Source organism: Henckelia pumila, chromosome 1, assembly GCF_033568475.1.
Source record: "Henckelia pumila isolate YLH828 chromosome 1, ASM3356847v2, whole genome shotgun sequence".
NCBI classification, from domain to species: domain Eukaryota; kingdom Viridiplantae; phylum Streptophyta; class Magnoliopsida; order Lamiales; family Gesneriaceae; genus Henckelia; species Henckelia pumila.
The window spans coordinates 123,268,400-123,285,422 of NC_133120.1; the positions used below are offsets into that span (position 1 = coordinate 123,268,400).

Genomic DNA, 17,023 nt, shown 5'->3' on the forward strand with positions numbered 1-17,023 from the left:
ATTGATCATGTTTATTTTTTTTTTCTCTTTCTTATGCTCAAACCTTTCAAAATTGTCTAAGGTTGTTGTCGGAGAGACGAAATTGAAATACATGGATTTCAATTTTCGTTTTATTTTTAACGATGAAACAATATATCAAATCTTAAATATGTAAAGGGTGGATTTCAAATATATGATTTTACTTCTCTGACAGAATACATGATTCACTGATTGAGTTCAATCAAAGTTCAAACATCAAATATATACATATAATAAAATAAACTTTTAAGTTCTCAGCATGGAACTCCTTTATTTACCTCATTTGAGGGTGTTGAAGTATACCACTTCTCCTTCCAAACATTCCTATGCTAAATCGTCTCACTTTTGTTACTTCGGTTTTCATCTTTCTGAACATGTATGTACTTGTAAACGGATGTGCATACGAGATAGTAGACGAAATTCATAGCTCCCATTATGCAACAGAACCAGTATACATTATCAAGCCTCCCATGATTTATATCGTCTGGTAACCATCCTGTCGTCCTTTGAATAAGATTGATAATTGCATTGCTGGTATAAAAGGCAATGCCAATAAACATAGCAACAGCTGCAGTTGAAGTACTCTTCAGCGATTCTGGAAATTCTTGATAATAAAAAGCAACGTTTCCTGGAAAGTGAAATCCTTCTCCTATACCGGCTAAAGCCAGTGGTGGCAACAACCAAAATACTGACATAGGAACGATAGCGTTGACTTGGCTTTGCAGATTGTTGGATCGTACTAATTTTAGTCGCCTAGACTCAACGAGTGCTGAAACAGCCATGCTGATTACAGTACAAGCATGCCCGATACCGATACGTTGTAGAAGTGTGAGGGGCTTTGGCATGATTTTCTTCAAAAGTGGGAATATCAATCTGTCTAAAAGGAGAATGGTGAGGGAAGTTGATAATAAAATGAAGACTGGCATTGTTCCTGCTGGGATTTTGAAACGGGATCCGAGGTGACGATCCATGGTCAAGGCCTGGATGATGGTTAAACTTAGTTGGATGGCTAATGGGATGCATAGGAATAAACCAGTGGACCATAATGGTAAGATTTTAATGAGGGTCTTGAGATCTTCTACTTGTTGCACTGTTGTTTGTTTCCAGGGATCAGAGATGGAGGTGTCTTCGGTTCTTAATGCCGCCCTGTTCAAGAACCTGCAAAGTTGGAAGGTTGCTACTTTGATTAGTTGAATCAACAAGGGTCGGAATTTGGATGCAGACGTTAGACTTTAGTTGGAACAGGGGACAAAGCCCGAAGCATCGCCATAATAGTTGAGAGAGCATGCCAGCCTTATAAGCTATTCTATTATAACTTGTATAATGAAGATGTCGACGTCGTGAAATTGCCCACCTTTTGAAAGCAGACATCCACCTCAGCTCACGATCGAACATTTTCATTTACTAACCTCTAGCAGGACATGCATTCTGATCCAACCTATAACTAAATATGGATAACCTCAAGGACATAGATATGAATAATATGATATCTTTTTTTTTCAGCTTGCTGCTTTTCATAGACTATATTCTCAACAATATATCAATATTAGACTGTAACTCCAGTAGAGAACATGTTATGGTTGTGAACCTGTGACGGCACTCATGTATAGCCTTCCGCCTCAATAGCAACTGTTGTCGTTTCCTAGTGCATTTTTCGAAAGTGTAGAGAGGTACAGTTAGTTCAATGCATCATATTTATGAAAAAGCAGCTAACCTGAAAAAATTAGAGGGATTCTTAGCAAAGGTTTCTGTGGCATCTTCATGCAAACCATGGTAATAATCTTCACTTTTCTCTGAAAGAAGCATCCTTCTTTTACCAAAAGCCGCAACAATAACACAAGCCAAACTCTTAAAAGGGGTCCCTTTTGGCTTAACAAGACGATAAAACCGTCTTCCAGACAAGAAAACGGCTAAACCGATCACATTAGCCCCAACACAAAGGCCAAAACCTAGAGTCCAACTAACATTGTCTTCCACAAACACAATGGCCGTGGAGCTCACAATTGTGGCAGTGTACATCGTGACAATGTACCAGTTGAAGAACACCGATTGATCCTCTGGAGTGTCGAATTGATCAGCTCCCATGGGGGCGATAGTGAAACGTGTGCCAGCATTGCCTAGAGATGAAAGGGCTAATCCGAGATACAAGACCACCAGTTGGAGTTGTGAAGGGTGTTTACAAAGGTTTGATCCATTTTCACATGCTGGAGGTCTCAATTGGTTGAATGCTGCTGTTAAAAGTATAAGCAACATGCCCTGTATGACGATAATAATATCCAATGGATACCTTTAAAAGAGTGTTAAAAAAGTATAACACAAGACATTCAAGAAAAGAGCAGTAATTTCACCAGCAAAGATATAATAGAAGAAAACCAGATGACAGAGAAGCATCCAACAAAGGAATCCGCAATTATCGCTCCGACGATGGGAAACATGGTGATACTGCCATTCACAAAGTTGAAAACCTGAGCAGCACTTATGCTCTTGTAGTTGAACTCTTGTATCAGGTAAACTATCAGGTTCGATATCCAGCCTCCCGCTGCCAGCATTAGCCCTGTGATAGTTGCTGTTTTTCGAGGGGAAAAAGATTGTTCAGATATACATTTTGTTTGTTCATCAACACTTGAGCTGCGTTCTATAATGTAAATTCTATCATATACATGAACTCAAGGTACAGAGTAAACTGTTCCATTATATTACTTGTTATATGCTAGCTACAGTACTGGCACCATGTGTCAAAATTCTTGATCTTATCGAGCATTAACACATGTTAAAACTTAACCGTAACATGGAAACTTGGACGTAACAAAAACAAGTTAATGGTTTTTAAAATTTGTGCTAGATGATCACTGGGAAAGAAAGAATGAACCTATGATAAAAGGAAAGGTGATCCATCCGCCCCGCCTGCCGCCAGCTCGTGGGGGTGCCGCTGCGAACCTGTTCATGATGCCGCTCATCGGCCACTGAAGTATCTGCAAATGGTCAAGAAGCGTTACAGATTTTGGTGTCCTAGAAAATTTTGTTGGTGGAATATATAACTTTGATTTGGATCATATTATTATCTCCGAAGTGTAACAACAATCATTTTTCTCTTACATATCCTGAAGCGTGACAAAGTGGTTTACATATTCTTCTGGTTAAAGTCTTGAATATTATTATAAACTCTTCCCCCAACTTTTTCAGCGTGGGTGTTTGTTGCCCCACCCCACCCCACACTAAATTTCTTTTTATGAAAAATTAAATAAAATATCCCTGAGAAAATTAAAATATAATGTAGAAAAGAAAGATATATATATTTAAAAAAAGCAGTATTAACTTTAAGAGAATTTATTTCGATTTGTCTAGCCATATTAATCTGAATTTAATTTTTTGTTAAAAAAATTCTCTGCCATGATATCAACTTAAAATTCATGTATCTCAACTTTGGTCTCATTTTAAGGTGTTTATATTTAGTTTTTTGTTTTTAACATCGAACTTCTCCTATTACTGAGATCAGTCTCAAATTTCTCCTCAATCGATGAACTCTTGATTCTTGCATCCTTTGTAACTCTTTTTAATATATATATAGATATATATACACACACTTATTGAATTAATGATATTATATTAGTTTTGTCCTTTTTAAACTTTGTTTCTTTGACACATGTTTTGGACGAATCATTGAAAATTTTAGTTTTAGAAGTCGTAGTTCTTTTTTTAGATATTTTATTTTATTTTACACAAAAATTCTTGTGACATCGTCTCATAATTCAACTTTGTTAATGGGTCTAGAATATTATTTTTCACTTCAAAAATATGATTTATTGCTAGTTATGTTACGAAGATATAGTGTATAGTATATGTTGATTACTTTGTTTATGTTCAATACTGATATATTAAATTATTTTAAATACACATATAACGTGTATACGATTATGCTACCTTATATATATCGGATCATAATAATTTTTGACACTGACTGAAGAAAGTTACAAATTGATTGTGCCCCACATTTTGAATTAGATCATAAAATTCTAAACTTTGAAAATTTTAATAATTGAAGCTTGATTAGTTAATTACTGGCACGAATCTCATGTGGCCATAATATACATTTTCTTTTTCTCGACATTTCACGAAACAAGGAATCTTGATAAGGATATTATTATTATTATTATTATTTTAAGTGTCAATAATAGAGAGAGAGTGAGAGGTTGGGTATAACTATAATCTGATGGATCCAAAACTCTATCGATGCATTTGTGCAAATAAAATAAAATAAAATAAAACTTCTCGATGCATTTGTGTACCTTTTTTTAGGTACTTTTTAAAAATAATTTTTGTAAACCAACAAAGAATATACATTAAATTTTTTTTAAAGAAAAAAGAAACAAGTGCTTTTTAGTTGACTTCTCTGATCAAACGAACACTGAAATGATTCATTTTCAGGCAATCAATCCCATATAATATTGGATTGATGTTGGATGGATGGTACCAAATGGATCGAACCTCCAACCAGCCAAAATGAGTTGGAAGCTGGCTTTCTGCTTTGACTCGAATATTTTTTTATCGGCTATAATGAAAATGAATTAATAACGTGCTCATTTGTTAGTGTTAATTTTTTTTTCCTGTGACTCATAATTTATATCGCAATTTGTGGGGTTTTGAATTTTTGGTGATTTTAGCAATGATGGAGGGTTCAGGGAGTGAGCGGTTGGGTCCATTTTTTAATTGTGTTCAGAATGTGAAATTTCGGAAGATAGCGAAGAATTTTGAGAACTGCGTGGTCGGGGTTCCCAAAAATGGCTGTTTTACTATTTGTGCCCATGACACTGCTGCCGATCATCAGATGGGGGTTAATGGTGATGTTAAGAAAAATGCAGACTTTCCCATCAAAATATTTGCGGGACTGTTTGCAAGAAACCGTGGAGATGATTTACTTGAGAATGCTAGTGTTTGTGCTAACGGAGTTGAGAATTTGGAGGAGAGGTGTGGAAGTGATGATGGTTGGAAAGTGGACAGGAATTTGAATGGGAATGTCTTGCAATTTGAAATGTCGTGGTCAGTTCTGATTGACGGTTTTTTTAGCTTTTCTCGTAATCTAATCCAGAATAGGAAAAGTGGAACTAGGCAGAAGAATTTGATGGTTAAAGGTAAATGTTTTCCATTTGAATGCTTAATAGCGTGTGTGTTTGACCAGCTGATCCATTTGCCAGCGCTTGGTGTCTTGGTTGAGGAAAATGGTTCTTAGAACACTACTGATTATGAAGCTTCAGCTGCAGCTGTTAATGAATGTGATCATTTCTTGGCGCGTATTTCAGGTGGTAGAGGAGCATCTTTAAGTGGATTTTCGAGTAACCTGAAGTTTGGACGAGTGGGAGGTGAGCCATCGAGTGTTGTTTGGGTTCCTTCGGAGAATGACACAAAGGATGCAACGATTAATAGTGCTGTGGACCAGAATCACAGTGAAGCCGATTCGCCTCAGAAGTTGGATCAAGAGTTACTTGGTGTTCCTTTGTCTAATAAAGAAGGTTTCACATCAATTCTGTCCACCATATCATTGACAGAATTATCCAGACTTCTACCTCCCATAAGGAGATCGGTTAAAGAAGATCATCCAGCTGACAAGAAGAAGCTGTTGATAGTGCAGGCTTTCTTCAGATACACAGGGGCTGAAGGTGTGTTTTCCAATTCAATACTAATTTAAATGATCTAAATTGCTTGACATTGTTGATTGATATGCTATCACTTGGTCATGAATCTTGTACTTATTAGATTCTACTTAGATTTGCTTGAAATCCAAGGTGCAACTATTTTGCGAGATTATGAACTAGAATCTTTAAGATAGGGTCACTTTTTTTGTAGTTGTGTATCAGGCTTGGGCAATTTTTGTTTTGCTGGTCTATTCAAGAGTCGTCTATAGCAGGAGAGATGTCACTTTAGTTACAAGAGTTAGTGAGATTATTTTTATTAGTCTATAGCTGTAGCTTGCTGATTAGAGGCATTTCAATCATACAAGATACCTTTTTTTCAGTAGGTTACATTTCTTAAATAAATAATTTAATATGCTATTAGTTGTTTTTATGCTCGTTCTAATTGGATTTTGTTGGCAGCTGATTATTATGGGCATTGAAAATAGTCAACTTCCAACTATAGAGCCAATTTTGTCAGGTTCACTTTCAATAAGAGCTATAATCTACCAATTGGACAGTAGAATATTGAATCTTATCATGGAAGACTCTGATTAGTGCCTTTTCGACCAATCTTGTTTAATGAAAAATTGAGGCTCATTAAGCAAGAAGCCTTCACCCTTCGGTCTCAGAAATATTTTTATGAGATCCTGATATTTCATTTTATTCCAGGCACCTGCTTTGAATACAAATGGTTTTCAAAGATCAAATTTTAAAGGATAAATTTAGATTCTAAAAGATAAATGACTTTCCCGAGTCTAGGACTCATCTCATGGAACATGGACAAATTGTAAGTCTTTGATTGACCAGTCCTTCCAGCTTGTGTAAATCCATAGCTTGTTTATTTTGGTGCTGGTTTAGTGCTTGTACGAACACTATGACAATAACAATTGTTCCAAAGACTGCATATAAAGCAGGCGTGCATTTGTCAGTTCAGTTGGGAACTTTCTATGTCATAGACATTTTACTGTTTCTATGTAAGGTTCTTGTCTGTTGGCTGATTAAGTACATATCCAGAGGCAATCTTTTTCGCAAGATATTTGTGGTTCATATATCGCATTACACATTAAAGTTGGATAATTCATTTCCGGATGAACTTTTTTTCTTGCCATTGCGTGCTTTTATTAGTTTCATTGGGAATTGTAAGTTCAATTTTCTTTCTGCAGAAAAGAAGCTTTCTCAGGAATTGCCTAAGAGTCATGCTTGTGAATGCATGCATCATTCAAGGAGTTACTTGCTGCCGTCAAACCGGCTTCAAAATGACTCAAGGTAAACCAATTTCCTTTCCTGCTCTACCACACTTACAGTGAATGCTAACATTAGATTGAATTCCTGCTTAGTTTCAGGTTGCATGTGAGTTATTTGTGATGGAGATTGGAAAGACCTTGGAAATATGTTGGTACTTGAATTTTTAGATGAATTTCCAATAAAATTTGAAGTTTGATGTGCACTTTTGTTCCTGGCAGTTTTCTAGAGTTGTCCCATACCTCGAGTTTCCTTATAGCGGCATTTCCTTATATTCTCTCTGATTTTCTGTTTACATTACTCAAGTTAATAAACAGGTTGAAATTATTGTCATAAAAGCTATAGAACTGGACAGTGTTATTTTTTAAAATCTGGTATCTATTTGTGAATTTCATAGCTGAATATAGATTTTATGTCCTGAAAGGTTAATGTAATCTTTTGTTTACTTTATTTTGTTTATTTTAATACCTAGTCTGACTGAGATGGTCAACAATTATCATATTTTCCCACTTAGAAATGGAATAATTATAATTTTTTCGAAATACTATGCTTGGGAGAACATTGGGTAGATATAATTGCCAATTTGTTGTCTGTAAAATGTTACAATAGTCTGACTGAGATCGTCAACATTTATTTGTCATTTGACGCTGTAGCAATTACACTTGCCTATGATGCAGTGTTAGGATTGGCAAACAGACAAAAACAGTACAGAGGATGGGTCTAAATAGACTGTTTCCATGAACTTGTTTCCTTTTAATTTTTAAAAGAATTTTCCTCTACTTCCTCCTTTCTATGCAAACAATATAGATATTATAGCTCTAGTTCTTGAAATATTTAGAGTAAATTGAACAATGAGAAGTTAGATTGAATGTGCTATTTAGAACTATGCGGCATTAGTCAAAATACAATTCTGTGAACTGATCAGAACTTTTAAACATATGTTTGAATGTATTAAGTATGCAATGCAGAAATGTTAAATTGACATGCCTTAAATGAAAGGTAAAGAGAGCAGTGATTTTATAGAGATTCGAAAGTGGTGTGATCTTTCTACATCCTCTCTTCTTCCAACTACAAGGAATCCACCAATTAATATATGTTCTACACTAAATTCTGAGGTCTACATCACTTCCAGATTTATTGGACTCGATTAGTCAGTACAACTAGCAAATATTGTCCACTACACGTATGGTTTTACGTTAATACAATGGATAGGGCTCAAGATAAAGTATCTGCACTAATCTATCACATAAGATTACTTTAGCACAGTCACAAACATGTGAGGGAGAGTTGGTTATTAGCTTTTGTCCCTAGAACTTGAGTGCAACAATAAATTTCCCTCAGAAGTTGCAATGTTTGATTTCTATTTGTACTCTGTGAATTATCTCTGATGAATTCATTTTGTCCGAAAATCATGGCATTCTGTAGAGAATGGCAACATCTTTATAGTTTAGCCTTTTTGCTGGTTCAGTATCTAAATTGGATTTCTTTTTCTAACTACTTGGTCGAGATAAGTAGCCTGTAGCTTACTGGTTTCAACTAGCATCTTCTAAGCATAAATCTTAGCTTCATCATCTACACTGAACTTTTCTGAGATGACTTTCGGTTTGTTCATCATCCCATTTCCTTGCTGGAACTCAATGCTAAAAATCTTCTTCATTGTTAGAAGTCATCTATGCTAGAACTCGTCAATACTGGAAATCATCTACAGTGATTAAATACAAGAGAAAAATAACTGATTACGAATTAAATGTCTCGCTTCGCCAAAACCTTAAAAAAAATCTTATCCTGATATGAATTGCTATCATTTTACCAACTTTTGGTGGCATTTGGAAACTGCCACTGACTTGTACATTGCATGCAGAAGGGTTTCGTCTGAAGCTGACACTGTGGATGTTGATTCTTCGAATGTTGAAATACCTACTGAAAGTGTTCTAAAATCAGCGTTGGCTGGAGGAATATCTTGTTCATTATCTGCCGCTATAATGCACCCGATTGACACGATTAAGGTAAATTCTACAAAAATTGATAATAAATGTGACGCGATAAAAAAATTCTCCCTCAATAAATTACCACGAACCGTTAAACAACGAACCAATTTCATCAATAAACCGAACCGAATTATCCCAAAATATAACTGTGTATCAAAGAAAAAGAGTGAGATGACTCCGCTCGAGGACGAAGCCAATCCGACGCTCACGTCAGTATAGTAATTTAGAGAAAAAGTATTGGAATCGCAATAAGTAATTGCATATGAAAAGCAAGTAAAAGACGTATTGAAAGCGTACCTTTATTAGAATTAGAAATCCTTTATTTATAGGTGTAAAATCTTAGTCCATATAGAATTTTGTTGTACATGGAAACCAGATCTTTGCATATCCGCGTAATATTTTGTAATATCTCTTAAATATAATAAAAGCTTTGATAGGATTTTTACCCTATCATCAAAATGTATGTGCAAATCTGTTTGGTCTTTTTCTTGTTATCATGAATGAGCAATTTGAGATGCACATTAATCCACTCTAGATATGATATATATTGTTTATGAGTAAAAAACATTTTGAGCTGTAAGATGAGTTAGATTGATTTTGGTCCTCTAATTGCAGCATGAGTTAGTTTTTGTTTTCACACTTATGTTGTCAATGGTTGATTCAACTGTGATAAGATATTCATGCATATCCAAATAGCAACTATTGCAGTCATATCACAAATAATTATTTTCTTTTTGCTAAATAGTAATTGCTTCCTGCAATCTTATGAAACTGAGGACTTTAGAAGAAATTATGATCAGCATTCAAATGAAATGGAAAGGGTCATTGACAGATATGTTAACAGCACATAACTGCCATGAAAGTCTTGGAACTCCTAATAAATTTTTTTTTTTTTTTGAGAATCTAATTAACTTGATTTTGATTGTGAATTGGCAAATGTTTTTGGGAATTGATTGCATAGAATAGATTGTTCGCTTCTTCAACGTAAGAGAATTGATTTTTCTGAAGTTAATTGCTCTCGTATTCAATTTCCAGAGTTATGTGGATTAAAATATTGAAGGACAGAGTAAAGTTGGTGTGCTGGTTTTTTCCACGAGTGTGATCTCTAGGATTATCGACCCAAATTTAATGCATAATGACCACCAAACTCTTACTCTGCTATGGTTCCTCCTATGAAGCTGGAGCGGTGTTTAACCTTCTGGTTTTTTATGATATGTTCCCTAAAATGACTCAAGCATCTAGCACTCCACTTCAAGGGCATTTGAACTTTGGTCCATCATTTGGTGGTTTGTTGTGATTGTATAGAGATGGATAATAATTCGAAAAATAGGTTATAAAGCTAATAATTAAACAACTGAACTTGGCAAATAGGCGTATTTACAACTTTCATATTGTGTAAATTTCATTTTTCACGAGGCAAATTGACTGTTTTCAATTTCAATTGGTTTCTCAGACGCAGGTCCAAGCTTCAACCCTTAGCTTCCCAGAAATTTTATCAATGGTTCCTCAACTTGGAGTCCAGGGATTATATAAGGGGTCAATTCCAGCTATTTTAGGGCAATTTTCAAGGTATATTTTGACCATCCATCATCTCGTTTACTATAAATGATAGATTCTGGATGGTACTAACAACTACGGCAGCCATGGATTGCGAACTGGAATCTGCGAAGCAAGCAAGTTGGTGTTAATAAAATTTGCACCGACGCTTACAGAAATACAGGTAACCGTTTTCATGATGTGTGTGCATGTTGATATTTTTTCCTCTATATGCATGGTCTTCATTAACCGAACATATGATTGTTTGCTTGTTTCCAGAATCTAGCTAAAAAAGATGTTTTTCTGTGTCATCTAGCTTGTATGTAAAATCATATGGTGCCCTCAAAGCTGTTGTACCTGCGTGCCTCCTTATGGGGAACAAGATTTTACTTCATACTTACCTAAATATCCTATTTATGTTGAATCTCCTTCGTCGTATGTTGCTAGCTGAATTCTAGTCATGCTAAGAAATTAGATGAACTATATGTTTTTTGAAAAAACTGCAATTTTGGTCTTATCATACGTTTGTTTCTTTACCATTTTGGTCCTTTGTGTTGTCTAATATTAGTCTTAATCCTGTCCATTTAATATTTGGCAATTTAATCTTTTTTTCATCGGAAATGTTATTGTGGTACTACAGACATCGGCGTCATGTCGGAGCCCGTAGCACCGCATAGGTGCTGCTATATTAGGGCCGCACAGGGAAAAAAATTGACAAATTGCAAAATAACAAAAATAGCTGACCAAAACTGAAATTTGACAACAGATGTAACCAAACTTGCAGAGAGATATCAGATAAGCATACATGACTAAATTGCAGTTTTTCTCTTATTTCAAATTTGGTTTGCAGAGCTTATTTGAGTCATTTTCACATAAGATAGTGAGTGAACTACACTATTTTAAGAAAACTATGAACAATGTTGTTTTCATAGAAATATATATATTGCTCGTAATTTCCACTTCTTACATTGAATTTTCTAACAAACGTTTCTTATTAAGAGGATGGTGTTTAGGTTCAATCTATGTCATCATTCTGCAGCACATTTCTTGGAACTGCAATGAGGATTCCATGTGAGGTATTGAAGCAAAGGTTGCAGGTTGGCCTATATGACAATGTGGGAGAAGCGATTGTTGGAACTTGGCAGCAAAATGGTCTCAGCGGTTTTTTTCGTGGAACTGGGATGACCCTATGCCGGGAGATTCCATTCTATGTTGCCGGCTCAAGCATTTATGATGAATCCAAGAAGGTACAACTTTCCTTCTTTGTGGCTTGCATTATTTTCAATTTATATTCTGGTTGTGTTTGGGAGAGCTTGTAGCGCTTCTTTTGTTTGGGAGAGTTTCTCAGCGCTTCCTAGAAGCTCTCCCATACCTCTGTAGCTGATCAATTTTGATGGCAACTCCAAGAGATTCTGTGGACGCAGTGTTATAAGCCAGTTCTTACATGAGTTTCTTTTTGTTAAATGGCTGATTAAAAATAAAACAAGAGAAGATAAATTTAAGTTATGACAGCTTTCTTGATGTCCATGTCACGACATATTGAACATCATGCTATAGGAATGAGCTAATCCATGCCACCGATTTAGATGCCTGCAGTTTGGTTAAGCACTTCTTTGTTCATGGTTGAGCTGTAAGCCTGTAACCCAAGTTGATGTTTTAGCGTACACAGTTGCTGAATTCCATAATCTTTCAACTGTAACCTGTTCTGAAGTCTGTTTAGGATTCGGTTTCCTATCCGGCCCGGAAATGAATCCCGGCACAACCGATGAGTCAAGTCTCCTCCTGGGATTTCTTTATTAAAGAACTGAAATTAACGCAGGACCGTACTCCTTGGCCACAAATGTCACCTTCATAAGCTGCATATAATGGCTTCCATTGATCGGAGTGGTAAAAGTGGTTTTAGAAAGTGCATTAAAATGATTCCTCTCACTATTTCAGGCTGCTCAGAAGCTTCTTGGACGGGAGCTAGAACCATGGGAAACAGTTGTTGTTGGGGCTTTGTCTGGTGGGTTTACTGCCGTGTTGACGACTCCTTTTGATGTAATAAAGACGAGGATGATGGTTGCTTCTGAGGGCGGATCTGCTGCACTATCAGTGGTGTTGTTCTCCATTTTACGCCATGAAGGGCCTCTAGGATTATTCAAAGGAGCCATTCCTCGGTTCTTCTGGGTTGCTCCACTTGGTGCCATGAATTTTGCTGGCTATGAACTCATACGAAAAGCGATGGACTGAGATAAGGATGCTACTGACCCACTCTCACTCAGATAACAGAAGTAAGAAATGAAGCTCTATTGATCAAGTTTCTAATCTAAAAAAGGTTAAAAACTCCAAGTGTCCTCTCAAAGCTTTTTCTCTACGGGAAATATTTGACATGTTTCCGTAAGAATGTACTGTTGACTTGTATCGCTCAATTAATGGAAATCTCCAAATTTCTGTAACTTTTATGTTTATTTTATTTTGTGCCTGCGAACATGGTAGCAACCCTTTGATTTATTAGTAGTTAGTTTTATGAATTCAAATTGATTGTTGCCTCGACGCTAGAAAAGGTTAAATTGTTTCACAGGCTGTCCTAATTTTCTTTATTTGACCATTTGGAGGACTACAATCTACAATAGCGAATCAAGTCAAACTGATGTTTAGGAAATTAAATTAGTTTTTCATTATAACAAACAATAATTTATTATTGCAAACATTTTTTTTTATTTGTTACTTAAAGAAAATGTGTGATTTCTCCATATTATCAAGAGGGATTTTTAAAAAGGATCTCCTATCCATGGTGAAATTTGGCCTTAATTTACGTTAAATTCCAGTTTTTTCCTTCCTTTAGACCATTTCTAAATTGACATACAAATATATTACTATAATTATGGAACTACAGCATATTTTACTAAACTTTTTTTTTTTTTTTCACTTATGGATATATTATTTTTTTGCAATAGTTTTTATATTCAAATTTATTTTTTTGATATTTAATTTATCTTCCCCTAGTACCTGGCCACGGTCCGGGTCGGACCCGCCGGGTCCGGGTTGGCATTTAGCCAACCCTTAACCGGCTCGCCAATGGCCGGTTCCGGTCCGGGTCCGGTTAACCGCCGGTTCAGGGTCCGGGCTAAACCGTGCCATTTAAAAAAAAAAAAAAAATTTGCAGCGCCCACCTTCGAATTTAATTTGAAGGTTCAGCGCCCCAACGCTGAATTGGCGGCGCTGGGGCGCTAAACCTTCGAATTAAATTCGAAGGGGCAGCGCTGGGCAGTGCTGGGGCACTGCACCTTCGAAATTTAATTTTTTTTTAAATTTTTAAACAAATTTTTAATAAGACATATTCTTTAAATAATCTCAATCAAATATTTCATATCTCCATAATGAAAATCTATTACATTTATTAAATAAACAATATATTAAATTTCAACATCTTAATATCTTATGACTTAATATTATAAATCTATTACATTTTATTCTACTTCACTCGCATTTCCTCCCGTCATAGTTTCGGATGTTCTTTCGGTATCATCTTGGTCTTCTTCATCACTTTGAATATGTTGTGTTCGAGTAGCGGCTTTTGACCAATCATTGAGCAAACATTGGGCTTCCAAGTTTTCCGGCCTTAAGCTAAAACGTCTCTCGTCCAATGTATTTTCCCCTATACTAAATGCTTGCTCCACTGCAACTGTTGAAACCGGACAAGCTAGAATTTCTGTTGCCATTATAGCCAAAATTGGATATATTTGTGTTTTTTGCGACCACCATCTCAAAATGTCGAAGTTTTCCTCATCTGTATCACCAAAATCAAAACTAGTGGTAAAATGATTCTCAAGTTCCTGACTGGAACTTGAGGATCCTCGTGGACGTTTCGTCCGTTCCCTTAATAAAAGTTGTGTTTTAGTAAGTTTAGAAGAAACATTATTAGTTGCAGTGGATTGTGTTTCATGTGAAACAATTTGTCCACCATATTTGATGTTATATTCATTATAAATATCAAGTAAATGAGTTTTAATATTAAACAAAATCAATGAGATAGAAGGAATCGTTTCCGCAATAGGCTCCAAAGATTCATAATATAATGTTAACATGTCGCTTAAGCCATCTAATTTAAGTCTAGGATCTAAAACAAAAGCACATAAAAAAATTTCAGGAATGAGCAAAAAATATTTTTCCCATTTTGCTTTCATGACGAGAATACATTGAGATAAAGCACTATCATTAGAATTAACATTTTCATGAAAAATACAAGCAATGTTGCAACAATGTGTTAAAACTAAATGTGAAGTAGGGTAATAAACACCGGATAATTGGTCACTAGCATCATTAAAAACTTTTAAAATTTCACAAATTCTAGTGCATATGTTCCATTGATTTGAAAACAAATAAATATCACGAGCTTGAACAAATTGATGAAAAAATGTACATAATAAATTTTTATATTCAAAAGAGGATAATAACAATTTATATGTTGAATTCCAATGAGTTGGAACATCTCGTGCAAACTGCTTAGGCTTCATACCATTTACTTTACAAAATTTTCCTCATTGCTTCATAACTTGAGGATGCGTCCATAAATAATGAATTGCGTTCCTAATTGGTTGAATATGCATGCCTAAACTTTTTAGTCCATCTTGAACACACAAATTTAAAATATGACATGTGCATCTAATATGAAAAAATTTGCCACTAGTGATGGTTTACATATTTCAATAAGCTCACTAATACTAGAAGTATTTGCACTAGCATTATCAAAAGACATTGAAAAAACTTTGGTAGTTAGACCATATTCTTCTAAAATAACAAATATAAGTTGCGAAATATTTTGTGTCGTGTGTGATTCGTTGAAACATCTATATGCAAGCAACCTTTTTTAAATATTCCAATTATTATCAATCCAATGACATGTAATACTCATATATGAACAACTTTACCAATGATCACTCCAAATGTCGGAACACAAAGAAACTTTATTATTCAAACTATAAAATTCCTTAATTAATTCTTTTTTTTGATCAACGACTAACTTTTTCATTGTGCATTTGAGACTATTTCTTGGAATACGTCTAATAGAAGGATTTGCACTTGTAGAAAGCCAATTTTTAAAAGATAATTTATCGCTAAAACTAAAAGAAAGTTGTTCAACCGCACAAAATTTAGCCGTTTCTTCTCTAAATCTAGCTTCGTTATATTTAAATAGTTGAGATTCATTACCCGATTGAGAAGAGAATGCCGGAATTTGAGTTTGACCACGATCAATACCAATTTTCACCGGATGATTTTTCTCGATATGCCGCGTCAAAGTTCCATAACCACCTCCTTGTTTAAATTTGTAACATTTTGAACAATATTTGCATTTGGCTTGCAAAACACCGGAGGGAAGCGTCACCTTGTCGAAGTGTTTGGTGAAGATATCGGATGTCGGGTGAGGCACCGCTCGAGTTTGTCTTTGAGAGGCCTCCGGATCGTTCATACTTTCTTGACTTGCATGATGACGTGGTGGTGGTGGTAGTTGTTCAACTTGTTGTCTTTGTTGCGCCTCTTGTCGAATTTCTTGAATTTCATCATCGGAATATTCAAGATCAAATCCATCGACATTGAATTGAGGATACTCGACCTCGGTGGTATGATGCTCTTTTCCTTTCCTTTTCCTTTGTCACCCCTACGACTTGATCCCGCTCCGGACATTTGTAATTGTATAAATATGAAAATAAATCAACAATTGACAATAAACCAATAATCGAAAATTGATATTTTTGATAATTCAAGAAATTAAAAGGAATTGAGAATAGAGAGAATGAAGAGAGAATTGTGTAAACAAAATGAAAGGAGGTTGGGGGTATTTATAGATAAAATCATAAAAAGTAGGTTTTTTTTTTTTTAAAAAAAATTAGCGGGTCGACCTGCCGGGTCGGCGGGTCGACAACGGCCACAAGATCGTGGTCGTGAATGATCCAACGGCCACTTGCTAGTGGCCGTTGGATCAGGGCGCCCTGATGGGAGCCATGTGTCCAACCCGCCGGGTTGGACGGTTCCAACCTGGCGGGTCGGACCCGTTCAACCCGACGGGTTGGACCCGTCGGGTTTCCGGTTTTCCTAAGAGAAAACCGGGATCGGACCACCTAGTGGCCGGTCCGGTCTCGGTTCCAGGTCGGGCCCATTGACCCGGTTAACCGGCCCGTTGACCACGGGCCGGTTCCGGGCCCAACCCGACCCTTGGCCAGGTCTACCTAGTACCTGTCGTGATGTTATTTGAATGCCGCAGCTTAGCTGCAAAAGTAAAAAAAGTATCCGTGAACAAGTCAAGCTAAGCAAGGGTAGATACGGAGGGACAGAGAGAATAAAAAAAAAAATCCAGTTAATAGCTGTCCATACTATATGGGTTTTACGAAATAAAGCGCTTTTCTGTAGACATGTTGGACTTGAACCGTCAATTCTCACGCTAACATCGAATACTATCATTTTCATCTGTTGTGGGATGCTTAGACGGTACTAGTGAATTCCCGTCGTTCGCCCATCAAAAAATGGGTTGAGGCTGGATGAGCTTCGGCCAAGAAATCAACCGAAATCGAGAGAGGTGCGTACTGCTAC

The 17,023-nt window shown here is 36.0% G+C and overlaps 2 protein-coding genes across 3 annotated transcripts; one reads left to right on the forward strand and one right to left on the reverse strand.

Annotated features, from left to right (window-relative positions):
* Positions 1-215: 215 nt before the first annotated feature.
* LOC140874597 (protein NRT1/ PTR FAMILY 2.7-like) lies at positions 216-3,129 on the reverse strand. Its single transcript, XM_073277912.1, has 4 exons — positions 2,888-3,129; positions 2,367-2,584; positions 1,733-2,274; positions 216-1,176 (listed from the first exon to the last, which is right to left on the reverse strand). Exons 1-4 carry the CDS (start codon positions 2,973-2,975, stop codon positions 348-350), a joined length of 1,677 nt encoding a protein of 558 aa, XP_073134013.1. The 5' UTR covers positions 2,976-3,129; the 3' UTR covers positions 216-347.
* A 1,178-nt stretch (positions 3,130-4,307) lies between these two features.
* Positions 4,308-12,983, forward strand: LOC140882044 (uncharacterized). Of its 2 annotated transcripts, none has more exons than XM_073287792.1 (8): positions 4,308-5,147; positions 5,316-5,672; positions 6,851-6,953; positions 8,794-8,935; positions 10,371-10,486; positions 10,559-10,637; positions 11,467-11,700; positions 12,392-12,983. In XM_073287792.1, exons 1-8 carry the CDS (start codon positions 4,682-4,684, stop codon positions 12,683-12,685), a joined length of 1,791 nt encoding a protein of 596 aa, XP_073143893.1. In that variant the 5' UTR covers positions 4,308-4,681; the 3' UTR covers positions 12,686-12,983. The 2 variants fall into 2 exon arrangements, with proteins under 2 accessions (XP_073143893.1, XP_073143887.1); XM_073287786.1 differs by having other exon boundaries at positions 4,311-5,147; positions 8,791-8,935.
* The last annotated feature ends 4,040 nt before the right edge of the window (positions 12,984-17,023 follow it).

Excerpts from the sequence above, each read along its gene's own strand:
- LOC140874597 (XM_073277912.1), bottom strand. The coding sequence starts at position 2,975 with ATGAGCGGCATCATGAACAGGTTCGCAGCGGCACCCCCACGAGCTGGC. Across the intron at positions 2,275-2,366 it reads CTTCTATTATATCTTTGCTG|GGCATGTTGCTTATACTTTT; the intron begins GTGAAATTACTG and ends ATCGTCATACAG. Across the intron at positions 1,177-1,732 it reads AATCCCTCTAATTTTTTCAG|GTTCTTGAACAGGGCGGCAT; the intron begins GTTAGCTGCTTT and ends CCAACTTTGCAG.
- LOC140882044 (XM_073287786.1), top strand. The coding sequence starts at position 4,682 with ATGATGGAGGGTTCAGGGAGTGAGCGGTTGGGTCCATTTTTTAATTGT. Across the intron at positions 5,673-6,850 it reads CAGATACACAGGGGCTGAAG|AAAAGAAGCTTTCTCAGGAA; the intron begins GTGTGTTTTCCA and ends TTCTTTCTGCAG. Across the intron at positions 8,936-10,370 it reads ACCCGATTGACACGATTAAG|ACGCAGGTCCAAGCTTCAAC; the intron begins GTAAATTCTACA and ends TTGGTTTCTCAG.